Source organism: Trachurus trachurus (genome assembly GCF_905171665.1).
Source record: "Trachurus trachurus genome assembly, chromosome: 8".
NCBI lineage: Eukaryota > Metazoa > Chordata > Actinopteri > Carangiformes > Carangidae > Trachurus > Trachurus trachurus.
Window position 1 is genome coordinate 512,501 of NC_139905.1, and position 13,479 is coordinate 525,979.

The following is a 13,479-nucleotide window of genomic DNA, read 5'->3' on the forward strand; positions in this document are numbered from 1 at the left end:
CTGACTCCGTGTCTCTTCAGTCTCAGTGAACAGTCAGACCTGACTCCGCTGTCCGTCTCCATGGTGATAGAGATCTCTCTGCAGTCGTCCATCACTCTGTAAGTCCAGGGATACCAGGTTGACCTCTGACCTCTGACCTCTGACCTCTGACCTCTGACCTCTGACCTCTGACCTCTGACCCCTGACCCCATAGACACGTAGACGCTGCATTCGGCCTCGTCAGGCGTGTCAACACGGCCGCCATCTTGGTGAGGGGTTTCTGACCATAGACAAGCAGTCAGACCCTTAGTATATAAGTGTATGTTAATACATAATATATATATATATATATACAGTATATATTTATCTTTATTTTTTTGCCGTTATATCATAAATATCTGTCTGACATTTATAATAAACCAAACGGCTTGAACATCGGTTGAATATTCAGAGAGTTGTGGTGATGTTAATGGTTGATAGACCTCTGATGCAGGAAGTAGACACGGCTTCCCCCTCACCAAGATGGCCGCCGCGTTGACGCATCGTTCCAATGGACAGCAGCGTCAGAGGAGACATCTACGTGTATATATCTACTGTATGCTCTGACCTCTGACCCCTGACCTCTGACCCCTAACACCTGACTGTGTCCTGATAGGCTGGCTTCACCAGGCCCCGCCTTCTTCAGCGGCCGTGTGAGCGGCGAGTCGTCCATGAAGAGGACGGAGGACGTTGGCGCTCTGCTGCTCTTCACCTTCCAGGTCAGTCTGCCTCCGCCTGACCTCTGACCTTTGACCTCTGAGTGGAAACAGACCAGAGCTGTGTAGTAAATCTCCTCCTATCACAGATGTAGTTCACTAACTTTATAGTGTTCAACATGTTGTAGTGTTGTTCAAATTCTCCGTTATTAATTTCATCCACTGTGTAGTGGACGACAAAACACCCACAATGCACCGCAAAACTACTTTCTACTCCCGTATGTATCCCACAATGCAATGCAGTCGTGTTTTGCCAGAGAAGAGCAGCAAGCTAATTAGCATGTTAGCTAGGATTTCTTTAGGTTATTTAGCAGTAAACTCTTGGCTCCGTTTGCCTGAGCAGCAGGAGTTGGACAGCAGCATCCCATAATAACAGGCAGCATTAAATCAATCTCATAAATTAACTGTAGTAGAATATGGAGGAAATACCAGCTAACCAGCTAAGCTAATAGCCACAGAGCCGTTACGGCTCACGGTCGGGACACACAACAGTAGTCGACCAAACCAAACTTCCGATATTTCAACAGTTTATTGTAAAGAAACACAACCACACAGAATCACATCCTCTAATGTTCCCACTAGTGCCGGTTTTTCTTATTTTATTTTATGTGTCCGGTTTGTTTACATGATTCTAGGTGCGTCTGCTTCCGTCACAGCAGTAGGCTAACACGCTAACACGCTAACAGCTGGAGCATCAGCTGACGCAACCACATCCAGAGAGACACCGTGTAGCGTCTGAATCCTCCTCCTCGTTCCCTACATCGTCTACATCACTGCAAAAACTCAAAATCTTACCAAGAATATTTGTCTTATTTCTAGTCAAAACAAATCTCATTCTACTTAAAATAAGACTCATCACATAAAAAGCAGCTTGTTTTTAGACACTTTTTACTTCTTTCAAGCTGATTTTCACTTGAAATAAGTAGAAAAATCTGATAGTGGAGCAAGTTTTTCTTTCTTATTACAAGCACAAAAAACTTGCTTTCACTGGCAGATTTTTCTACTTATTTCAAGTGAAAATTAGTTTGAAACAAGTGAAAATGATCTAAAAACAAGTTCATTTTTAGGTGATGAGTCTTATTTTAAGTGGAAAGAGTTTAGTTTTGACTAGAAATGAGACAAATATTCTTGTAGAGACATAGAGTTTTTGCAGTGTTGATGTAGTGGAGAGGGAGTGATTGAGTGGATGATTTCGAACACAGCTCAGATGTGACCCCCCCCCCCCCCCTCCTCCCCCTGCAGGTCACCATCACCGGGAAGCCTCTGGGTCGCCTCGGCAACCTGGCGGTGCAGTTTGATTGGCCGAGGGCGGTGTCCAACGGGAAGTGGCTGCTCTACCTCACAGAGATCCGAGTGGACGGCGCCGCGGAGCCTCGCTGCTCCCCGCCCGGCCACATCGTCAACCCCCTCCGCCTCACGGTAACCGTAGCAACGGCAGTCTTGGACCTCTTCTATTTATGCTGCCTCTGGCTCAAGTTCTGCAGAACTCTAATGTCAACTTTTATGCAGATGACACACAGATATATCTCACACTGTCTCCAGATGACTGCAGTCCAATAGAGTCATTGTGTCACTGTTTAGAGCAAGTCAAACATAGGATGAACCAACATCTCCTAAAGTTAAATCAAGAAAAAACTGAGATCATTGTTTTTGATATAAATAAAGAGATAAAGAGATAAAGAGAAGAGGGTTGCTGTCAGTAAACACCTTGAGTCACTGTCTTTAGAAACTAAAGACCAGGTCCGAAACCTTGGTGTGCTGATAGCTGAGCTCTTTTTAACAACTTTAAACTTTATCTATTTTCTTTTCTTTTACTTTTTCTTTTTGCTCCTGCTTTCAACTCTGTGTTTTTTGTTTTTATGCAGTTTTTGCTGATAGATAGATAGATAGATAGATAGATAGATAGATAGATAGATAGATAGATAGATAGATGGATAGATGGATATATATATATATAGATAGATAGATAGATAGATGGATGGATGGATGGATGGATGGATGGATGGATGGATGGATGGATGGATGGATGGATGGATGGATGGATGGATGGATGGATGGATGGATGGATGGATAGATAGATAGATAGATAGATAGATAGATAGATAGATCGATAGATAGATAGATAGATAGATAGATAGATAGATAGATAGATAGTTATGTTCTGTTTCTTTTTTTTAATGTTTTGTCTTTATGTAAAGCACATTGAGTTGCCTTGGTATGAAATGTGCTATATAGGGCTGTCAGAACGAACTTCGCTATTCGAATACAATTCGAATGTCAGTCAAAATGAGAACATTCGATGGTGGAAACTGACGTTCGAATGTTTTTAATGAGGCAAATTAACGTAGTGCGTCGCGACGTTCAGAGTAGTACACATGTTGATAAAACAACATGCAGTTATTGTTGTGCACAAAGTAAAGCTGCAGCTTCAAATATACAAGCAGAGTTTTTTTTAAATTGCCCGTTCATTCGGCCGCCACGGTGCGCGTATGCGTCCCCACTCTACACACACCTTTTTTTTTTTTTATTGATCGATCCGCGGACCACTTGTGTGCTGATCACGGATCAGCTGTGATCTGTTGCACCACAAGTTACTCTGTGCCCTCCCTGCAGCCCCCGCGAGGAGGGGGGGCGCCGCCCCCGCCTGTGAAGCCGGGTTTCCACCGAATCAACGATCCTTCTTTTTTTTTCTTTTTTTTACCGCAACATATGGTTCACGTCAAGATAAGTTATTTTTCCATAGTTCTCTTTGTTTAACACTTAGAGACTTTTAGTTAAGTAACCATGGACAGCTCCTATGCAGGTTCGTTCTGCTGCAGGTTCGTTCCCCCCCCCCCCCCCCCCCCCCCCCCATAATGAGATTAAAAAAATAAATTAAAAAAACATAAAAAATTCGAATATTAGTCGAATATTTAACATAAGATGGGTTAGAAATTCGAACTTGATTTCGGGGGAAGATTGACAGCCCTAGTGCTATATGAATAAAGATGCCTTGCCTAGAAACGAAAGTTTTTGCTCGTGTTCCCTCAGCTGTCACCGGAGGAGAGTGGGAGGAGCCTAGAGGGGGAGGGGGAGGAGCTAAAGAAGGAGGTAAGGAGGAGGAGCCTAGAGGAAGAGGAGGAGCCAAAGGAGAGGGGGAGGAGCCTAGAGGAGGAGGAGGAGCCAGAGGAGCAGAGTGAGATGAGACCGCCCGTCCTCCACCTGCAGGGACCGAGGAAGACGTCCTACACTCTGGTAGTGACATCACAGCGAGCTGAGCCATAGACCAGAGCGGCATTTTTATGCAAATGAGAATGACTGATGCATCCTGGGTAATTTAGGCGCCCGGCATCCCTCCATTGTAAAGTTCAGCCTAACTGGCTTATTGACAAACTAACTAACACAAAGTTGTCTACTAACAGGCTGTTTACAGACAACACTGAGCCAAAACCTCCCGGTGATTCCACCAAATACGTGTAGATGTCTGGGTCAGACATTTCTGGCCTAAAGGAGCATACCGTAGATTCATTCAGACATTTCTGGCCACTGTGTGGAGTCATTGATCACTGTGGGAGGCTAAAGGAGCATACCGTAGATTCATTCAGACATTTCTGGCCACTGTGTGGAGTCATTGATCACTGTGGGAGGCTAAAGGAGCATACCGCTAGATTCATTCATTGTAGTTTTTCAAGATAGCGTGAACGGTGGGTTTCAAAGAGGGTGTCAAAATAATTATGAGACATAGTGCTACAAAAGAAACACAAAATAAAACATTCAGATTGATTGTTAGTTAGTCTACGCTCCATCAAAACACAAAAAGCCACTGAGTGCAATGTAAAAATGCCGGGTGCTGCCCCTAAATTACCCAGGATGCATCAGTCATTCTCATTTGCATAAAAAAGCTGCTCTGGTCTATGGAGCTGAACAACAGGAAGTGGGCGGTTTGGGGGCGTGGCCTACACCACTGAGTCTATTCTCCTTCTGTCGTTCACAGGACTGTTCCCACGGCGCCGAGTGCGTGACCTTCGTCTGTCCGCTGACCAACATGAGCCGCTCGGCCACGCTGACGCTCGCCGCGCGGCTGTGGAACGCCACCATGATGGAGGTGGGCGGAGCCTCTATGACCTCGATGAGCGAGCAGCGACTAGAGCTCTGGAATAAAAGAGAGTAAGGACAGCATCGGTCCAATGGCAGCGCCTCCTGGTGGAGGAATATGGGTTTTACTAAAGAACTGACATCTCTGCATTGTTGGTGAATGAGCAGTGTGGTGTTTTCTATAATTTAAGGACATTTATAGATCACCCACGTTAATAGCATCATTGAGGATCCTTTACAGATAAACATTAAAGCAATACTTACCTTTCTGGAACTTTTGCACATTTCTTTGTCTAAGTTAAAATGCTATTAATAATCTGATGATACATTAAAATGTAAGAGAAACCCAACAGGGTTAAAAACTCATCATTTTTTCATTCTCATATAATTCTGAGAAAAGTCTGACCAATAATATTATTCGGTCCGATAAATAAGATTTGACGAGCGACCGAACCTACTTAATATGTAATCACTTTGTGCACCGCTCTCCTCCTCTCCCCCCTCCCGACCAGGAAGAACGCTTATTGACAGAGCAGTAGCAGGACACAGAGCAGAGGAGACTAGAGTCACAACACACAAGAAAGAAGGTTTTTGGAAATAAATCGTTTTTTAAAAGACCAATAACTGCAGCCGCAGCTGGTCGCGGAGTTTCATGTCTGATATTGTAACATTATAGTGAGCAGCAGCCCCGAGTCAGAGTATACGTAAACACAGGAAGTCACATGTGTCTATAAAGCATCCAGTGCTAACGGCTAGGGGGCTAAGCTACTGTTAGCTCTGTGCTAACGGCTAGGCTACTGTTAGCTCTGGGAGTTCTCAGCGGTCCGGACCCGGTTGAACTCCGGACCGGCGCGGCTCGACTCGGCTCGGTCTGGATTTATTTTCGGCCTGAACCAGCGCATCAGGTGGCGCTGGTCCGGCCGCCAGCCCGGCTCGTTGAGAACTGTAGGTCTGTAACAATCACTTCCCCTGCGTCTCCAGTAGCAGTAGGCTAACAACAGTTTATTATAAAACTCATCAGTCATCATCACCGAGTCCGTTTATACGGTTTAAAACTCCGGTGTTGTGTTTGTTTGTGTTGTTCCCGTTTCACTCGCGTTCCTGTTCTGTTTACCGTTGCCATGCCAACGCATGCAGCAGGGAGGGAGGGGGCTCGTGGAGATGCGGCAGGAGGCAGAGGTGGGTGGGACTTGTGAGGGAGGTGGAGCTGTTGATTTTCAAATGTTTGTGCTGTGCTGAGTGAAATGCCAGATCGGTAAGTATTGCTTTAACACATAGGAGTAAAATAAATAAATAAATAAAAACAGTTGTCTACATGAATGTTTCAATCTACATTTTGTAATAAACAAATTATAAGTATAATTTGATATGACCAAGACACCTAAAAACAAAAACACGGCCGTTTTCATCCATTTAGCAGCAAGTGGCCAACACACATACATTGGAGTGAATGGGTTTTCTGGGCGCTTTTGCAATACCCATATCCTGCCACTAGGGGGAAAAACCCTTAAACCCTTAACCCCTTAAACCCTTAAACCCTTAAACCCTTAAACCCTTAAACCCTTACCACGGGAGTCAATGGTGGTGTCCTTACTCTCTTTTCCAGCTCTAAGCGGCGCCAGCAGCTGCTCCGATGCTGCGTTCGAGGCGACTCCGAACTCTGCTCGCAGTGTTTTCAACTGGGAGATTCAGAGTTACGAGTTGTCTTGAACGCAGCGTTAGGTTTTGGTGCTTTCAGAATAAAAGCTGTAAAACTCTGAAACCCAGAGAAGAGGTGGATCATGGTGGTGCATCGTCATGGTGATGGTGATGGATTCACTGCTCTCTGTCCTGCAGGACTACAGCGAAGCCAGGTCGGTGTTGGTGCGAGGCCGAGCCACCCTGAAGCTGCAGACACACAAACCCACCGTCAAGATGGCGTCTCGGAGCGCCGAGGTACCGGACTCTGCCCGGAGGCATTCTGCTTCCTGTCTTCTTTTTTTTAAAGATTAGTTTTTTATGAACAGAATCTCTTCCAGGATGTTTATGGTGCATAGCAACAAGCATCTACAGTTCGTTACAATGAGATAGATCGTATTTTACAGAGAGAACGTACTGTACATAATCTTACAAATACACCACAAGGATGATTTCTAAACATCAGAAGAGATAATAAGAAAAGAAAAAATGATAATAAGAAAAAATAACATATATAAAATCTAAACAAAATAAAAATATCACATGAACCTTTCCCATCCCGCCCCCCACCCTCTTCCCTTGTATGGTTTTCAATTTCCTTTCATTTACATATTTACACCGTCCATAATTTATACATAAACCCTTCTGTACACATTCATATATATATAGATCAGCGCACTATTCACAATAAACACATCAATGAACAAGTTTATACAGGAAGGATCACAGAGGGATCATTTGAAGCTGATCCAGGAAGAGTCGCACCATCGTTATCAGCGAAGTCCAGTGAAGGCAGAATGTCTATGAAGGGGCCCCAGATGTTTTCAAAGGCTGCATGCTTCCCTCTCACGTTATATAATATCTTTTCAGGCGTGCAGTAAGACACAAGCTCATTGATCCAGTGTCTAGTTGATGGAGAGTTTTCAGATTTCCAGTTAACCAGGATACACTTTTTCACTGCAGTACCCACAAGTAAAATAAAGTTCTGCTTCCTGTCTGCTCCTAGACCAGTTTCCACCGGATCGCTGCAGCGGTTCACACCCATTCAGACCAATCAGGCCGCGTTCAGACTGCAGGCAAATCTGATTCAAATCTGATTCCTTCTCATATCATACAATATACAATATTAGGGCTGACTGTCCACACTGTTTTTAGCAAGTGTCCAAATGGCATCTGGCTCTGTTCAGACTGGGCCACGTTATTGACCCATGTGACAGTAGCAACGAGGTCGGAGCGGAGGCTACGCCGTATGTGACACCTCGCGGGCGCGGCGCCGTGACGCATCGGTCCATGTGGATTAGATCGCACCACACAGGAAGTCAAACGCACCAGACATCCGGTACATTTCTTTTTTTTTTTTTTTTTTTTAAAGGTTTATTTGAAATGGGACCTCACATATTCATGAACATACAAAAAAACAACAATTAATTGCAGTAAATATGTCGGATTTAGCTAGGAGCTAGTTTCCATCCGTAGTCCCATGACACTTAAATAAATAGAATTACAATCAGACATTTAAAAACGATAAACATTTAAGACGATAGGCAATAACCTCCGTAGGGGGTATAGCAGCAGTTATAATTACAGTGTTGCAGATTACTCAGCAGGTGACAATGCTAGGCGACGCATTGCCACCTGCAGAGAGAGAGAGAGAAGAAAAATAACACAAATGGGCATGGGCATCCTATCTTCTAAATAAAACACAACGACAAAGTTTCCGATCGTAAATCATCACGTTGTCGACATTAATTTCACTCGCCGGCACAAACAACAAGTCAACCTGAAGCTCAACAGGAAGTCACCCAGTGGTGTAGTCCCTACTCAGGTTTAGTACCAGTATACCCAGTACAACAGAACTATCTCAGAGTGGCAGGGTTGACACGGTTTAGTTTAGTTTAGTTTATTTAGATCCCCATTAGCTTTTGCCACGCAGCAGCTATTCTTCCTGGGGTCTTTTCATCATAATAAATGACAAATACAAACCATTAACACATAAAATACATTAATACATAAAACAAAAATACATACAGAAAACACATACTCAATACAAGAAAAAAAAAAAAACACAACAAAACAAAACAAAACATCCAAGACAAACACTTAACATATGTTACCCGTGTAATAACTTTGCTCTAATATAACACTGTTAATATATCCATAACAGATACGGAACACGGAGCCAACTTGCAACCGTCTGCACTTGTTTATTGCAGTTCTCAGACAACTCAAACCAGTAAACATCCGGGCATTTCTGTATTACCATCCGGGTATTCCTGTATTACCAAATGACCACTAGATGGCGGTGGTTAAACACAAACAGTATAACATATATCAGCTAAGCAGTTATAGTATCAATATACTACACTCCTTCCCCTTAAACTATGAAGTTCCTATTAAGAATAAACTCATTACTTAAATTTTATCTTTGCTACAGTAAATTAATTATTTTACTTACAAAATTGTAACTTAATTATTACTGCTAACACAACCATTAGACCCAGAATTTCAGTCTTTTACATTTCAGTCTCAGGAACTCTTTTTCACATTTTTGTATGAACAGGAACTCTTTTACTTTAGGAACAACGTTCCTCACCACTGACTGATCACAAGTTCAGTCGTTTAGGAGGCGCTCTTTCTCTCCCAGGGTACCTGCGCCCAAGCACCTCTGGGGAACTTGCTGCTCGTTTGGCAGGTGTAACTGCCTTGTCACAGGCCACTGAGCCTGGTGAAGGTGTTACAAGTGTCTCTTTAGTCTGCATACGTTTCAATGGTGTCTCTTCAGGTGAGTACGGGCTACCACCTACTGCTCCAGGTGTGCCTTTCCCCCCCAAGTCCGCATGAACCACCGCAGGGTAGTTGTTTGTGACGTCCCGCTGCTCATCCGGAAACTCCAATGTCTCTGGACTGGACGGTCGGTTGTACAGCAGATGGTCGATGTGGACTGAGCGTCGGCTCACTCCGTTCCATACCAGGTAGGTGACTGGTCCGAGTCTTTTTTCCACTGTTCCTTTCGTCCACCTCTCCTTTCCTCCGCGGAAATTTCGGATCAGGACTGAGTCACCCTCAGACAGATGTCTCAGCTTGGAGGCGGTTTGATCATGGTAGTCTTTCTGCTTTTGTTGTTTTGCTTCCACCACTCGAGCAAGATCTGGTTTCAGTAAGCTGAACCTGGTCCTGATTTGACGTTTGAGGAACAGTTCAGCTGGTGCGCATCCTGTGACGCTGTGTGGTGTACTCCTGTATGACATCAGGAAGTTTGCGAGCCTGTGCTGCATTGTTATCGTGACATTTTGTTTCTTTTCATCGAGCACTTGTTTCAGCAGTGACGCTTTCACTGTCTGAACCGCTCGCTCTGCAGCTCCATTGGAAGCGGGATGGTAAGCTGGTACCAAAGTCTGTTTTATGCCGTTGCTTAGCAGGAATGTCTTGTACTCCTGCGAAGTAAATTGAGGACCGTTGTCGGAAACAATCTCCTCAGGGAGACCGTAGGAAGAAAAGATGTTCCGCAAAACCTCAATCGTTTTGGCGGCTGTGGTTGTTGCCATGGCGATTACCTCAAGCCATTTCGAATGACTGTCCACTAATACTAAGAAGTGGTGTTGATCTTTCTCTGCAAAGTCAATATGTATCCTCTGCCAAACCCTAGTCGGCCACTGCCAGCAGTGTAGTGGTGCGGCTGCTGGTAGTTTCCTTACACTCTGACAGGCATCACATTGTTGTACTGCATGTTCTATTTCACTGTCTAACTGGGGCCACCACAAGTAGCTCCTGGCCAAGGCCTTCATCTTGCACCCTCCAGGGTGGCCTTGGTGTAGATCATGCAGTAGTCGCTCTCGGTGTGCTGGTGGAATGATAACTCGAATTCCCCACAGAATACAACCTTGTTCCACAGACAGTTCATTCTTTCGGGTAAAGTATGGTTTCAGTCTCTCATCCTTGATATGACTTGGCCATCCGGACCGAGTCAGCTCCAGTACCTTGCATAGGACTGGGTCCTTGAGAGTGCTCTGTGCGATCTCTGTGGCCTGCACGGGGAGCTCATCCACTACTGAGAAATAGAAGATACTGTTCTCCTCCGCTGTATTATCCTTTTCCTTCCCCGGCAGTCTAGATAACGCATCTGCGTTTGCATTGTCTGCTGACGTTCTGTACTCTATACTGTAGTCATAAGCCATCAGTCTCAGCGCCCATCGTTGCATTCGTAAGGCAGCTAATGTGGGAATTTCAGACTTGGGTCCCAAAATGGCAAGGAGGGGCTTGTGGTCAGTTATTAAACTGAACTTGCGGCCATACAAGTATTTATGAAATTTGGTCACGCCAAAAATTATGGCCAAAGCCTCTTTCTCTATCTGACTATATTTACTTTCTGCCTCTGTCAATGTACGCGACGCAAAGGCGATAGGTTTCTCATCCCCATTTTCCATTATGTGAGACATGACTGCCCCTATCCCATAAGGGGATGCATCTGAAGCTAACCTCAGGGGTTTCTTGGTGTCATAGTGAACTACTACTGAGCTCTTCACTAACTGTTCTTTTGCATCTTTGAATGCTGCTGCACATTCAGGAGTCCATTTCCAATCAATTTCCTTCTTTAGAAGTTGATGTAGCGGCTGCAGTACAGTCGACAGGTCTTTCATGAACCGACCGTAATAGTTTAACAGCCCTAAAAATGACCGTAGCTCTGTGACGTTTGTAGGCTGGGGTGCATTAACTATGGCGGCAACCTTTGTCTCAGTGGGGTGCAGTCCCTCCCTATCTATCAGATGCCCCAGGTATTCTACTTTCTCCTGCATGAAGTCACATTTTGCTCTTTTCACTCTCACCCCGTAGCTCTCCAGGCGGCTCAGTACCTCCTCCAGGTTCCTCAGGTGTTCAGCTCTTGTTTTTCCTGTGACCAATATGTCATCCAAAAAGCAGGTCACGTGCTCTAAGCCTTGGAGGATCTGGTCCATCACATTCTGAAACATAGAAGGCGCACTAGACACTCCATATGAAAGTCTATGATAGACATACAGTCCTTTGTGAGTATTTATTGTCAAATACTTTTCTGAGTCTTTCTCTAACTCAAGCTGTTGGTAAGCATGTGACAGGTCTAACTTGCTGAAGAGAGTGCCCCCAGCCAGTGTGGCGAAGAGGTCTTCAACGTTCGGTAGTGGATAGCTCTCCTCTTCCACACTCTGATTTACTGTGACCTTATAGTCTCCACAGATACGAATTGACTTGTCTGATTTGGGTACCACTACTATCGGCGCAGCCCACTGACTATGTTCTATCTTGGAGATAATGCCTGCTTTTTCTAGCCGGGTTAACTCTTTCTCAACTGCATCCTTTAGTGCATATGGCACTGGTCTGGCCTTCCTGAAGACCGGTTTGGTATTTGGCTTTACTGTGATGCTGGCCTTAAACTCACGAATAGTGCCAAGCTCCTCAGAAAACACTGCTTTGTATCTCTGCAACACTGCCTCCACATCTGCGTTATTACAGCCCCCTGCTGGTATAACTGAGAAGATGCTGGCCCAGTCTAGTTTGAAGTTTGTGAGCCAGTTACGGCCAAGGAGGGCTGGTCTGTTACCCTTCACGATCACTAGGGGTAGATCACCACTCTGGTTCCCATATTTTGCATTTACAGTCACTTGTCCCATCAAGGGAATGTTCTCACCGGAAAAGGTTGACAGCTGCACTTTACTTTCTTTCAGTGGCAGATGAGAGAGATGCTTCTTATACACTATTTCAGAAACAAGTGTTACAGCAGCTCCTGTGTCAAGCTGCATCTCTAGAGGAGTTCCTTCTAATTGGACATGTACTGTAATTTCCTTCTTTCCATTTCCAACAGTATGTGTGGGATACACGGCATTCATGGGATATGACCCAAACAGTTCATCATCACCGTTTCCTGCTGTCTCATTTTTATTTTCAGTTACATACTGTGTATGTCCTTGCCTATTTTTAGTTTTACACATCCTTGCTATGTGTCCTACTTTTGAACACTTGTGGCATGTCTCTGTTTTATACCTACATACCTGCGCTGCATGATTTCTACCGCCACATCGGTAACAGGGCTGGTGATTTTCTGTTCTCTGTGGTCTGGAATTGTCACTTGTGGCTTTACCTTTCCATTCGCTGGTGGCTGATTTGCTTTTCCACACACCTTTGCTTGTTCTCTTGTTGTCAATCCTATTCACCGTGGCAGGTCCTTTCATTTTGCTTGCGAACTCCAACGTATTCCTCGATGCCATTTCCATTGATAAAGATAGTCCACATGCTTTTGCAAATGTCAGATCTTGCTCCGTGAGCAACTTTCTCTGAATAGCCTCCACTCTCAATCCACTAACAAATCTGTCCCTCAGTGCTTCGTCTAAATGGGGACCAAATTCACAGTGGGTGGACAGCTGCTTTAACGCCACAACATAATCCGACACGGACTCATTTTCTTGCTGATTCCTTTTTTGAAATTTGAATCGTTCCGCGATAACTAGCGGTTTCGGTTTGTAATGGGATGATAGTTTTTCACTTAGCACTTCATAGGAGAGGCTACTTGGCTTATCTGGTATGCAGAGGTTTTTTAATAGTCCATAGGCTACTGCACCTATTACAGACAGGAAAACGTTGGCTTGTTTATCTTCCTCCACATCGTTTACGATCATCCATTGCTCAAACCTCTCGAGGTATGACTCGAAGTCTTCTTGACCTTCCTTGTATTCGCCGAGATTTCCGATGAACATGGCCATGCTGCTCCGTGGACGTTAGCTTAGCTAGTCTTGCTAGCGCTAGTTTGCAAAGTTCTGTTACCTCCGTGTAACGCCTTAATTTCCTTGCACTGCAACTGGAATTCCCTTCCGACTTGAAAGGAATCCCATCCTCGTCGCCACTGTAATAACTTTGCTCTAATATAACACTGTTAATATATCCATAACAGATACGGAACACGGAGCCAACTTGCAACCGTCTGCACTTGTTTATTGCAGTTCTCAGACAACTCAAACCAGTAAACATC

The 13,479-nt window shown here is 44.6% G+C and overlaps 1 protein-coding gene across 1 annotated transcript in view; it reads left to right on the plus strand.

Moving 5' to 3' along the window:
* Positions 1–13,479, plus strand: part of LOC310989764 (integrin alpha-3-like) — a gene marked incomplete at its 5' end in the record, with an annotated part of 58,082 nt that overhangs the window by 40,654 nt on the left and 3,949 nt on the right. The window contains 7 exons of the mRNA XM_083976912.1: positions 21–98; positions 635–737; positions 1,977–2,153; positions 3,765–3,824; positions 3,879–3,968; positions 4,708–4,818; positions 6,645–6,743. Coding sequence (XP_083833038.1) covers positions 21–98; positions 635–737; positions 1,977–2,153; positions 3,765–3,824; positions 3,879–3,968; positions 4,708–4,818; positions 6,645–6,743 — 718 coding nt within the window. The remainder of the gene's footprint in view (positions 1–20; positions 99–634; positions 738–1,976; positions 2,154–3,764; positions 3,825–3,878; positions 3,969–4,707; positions 4,819–6,644; positions 6,744–13,479) is intronic.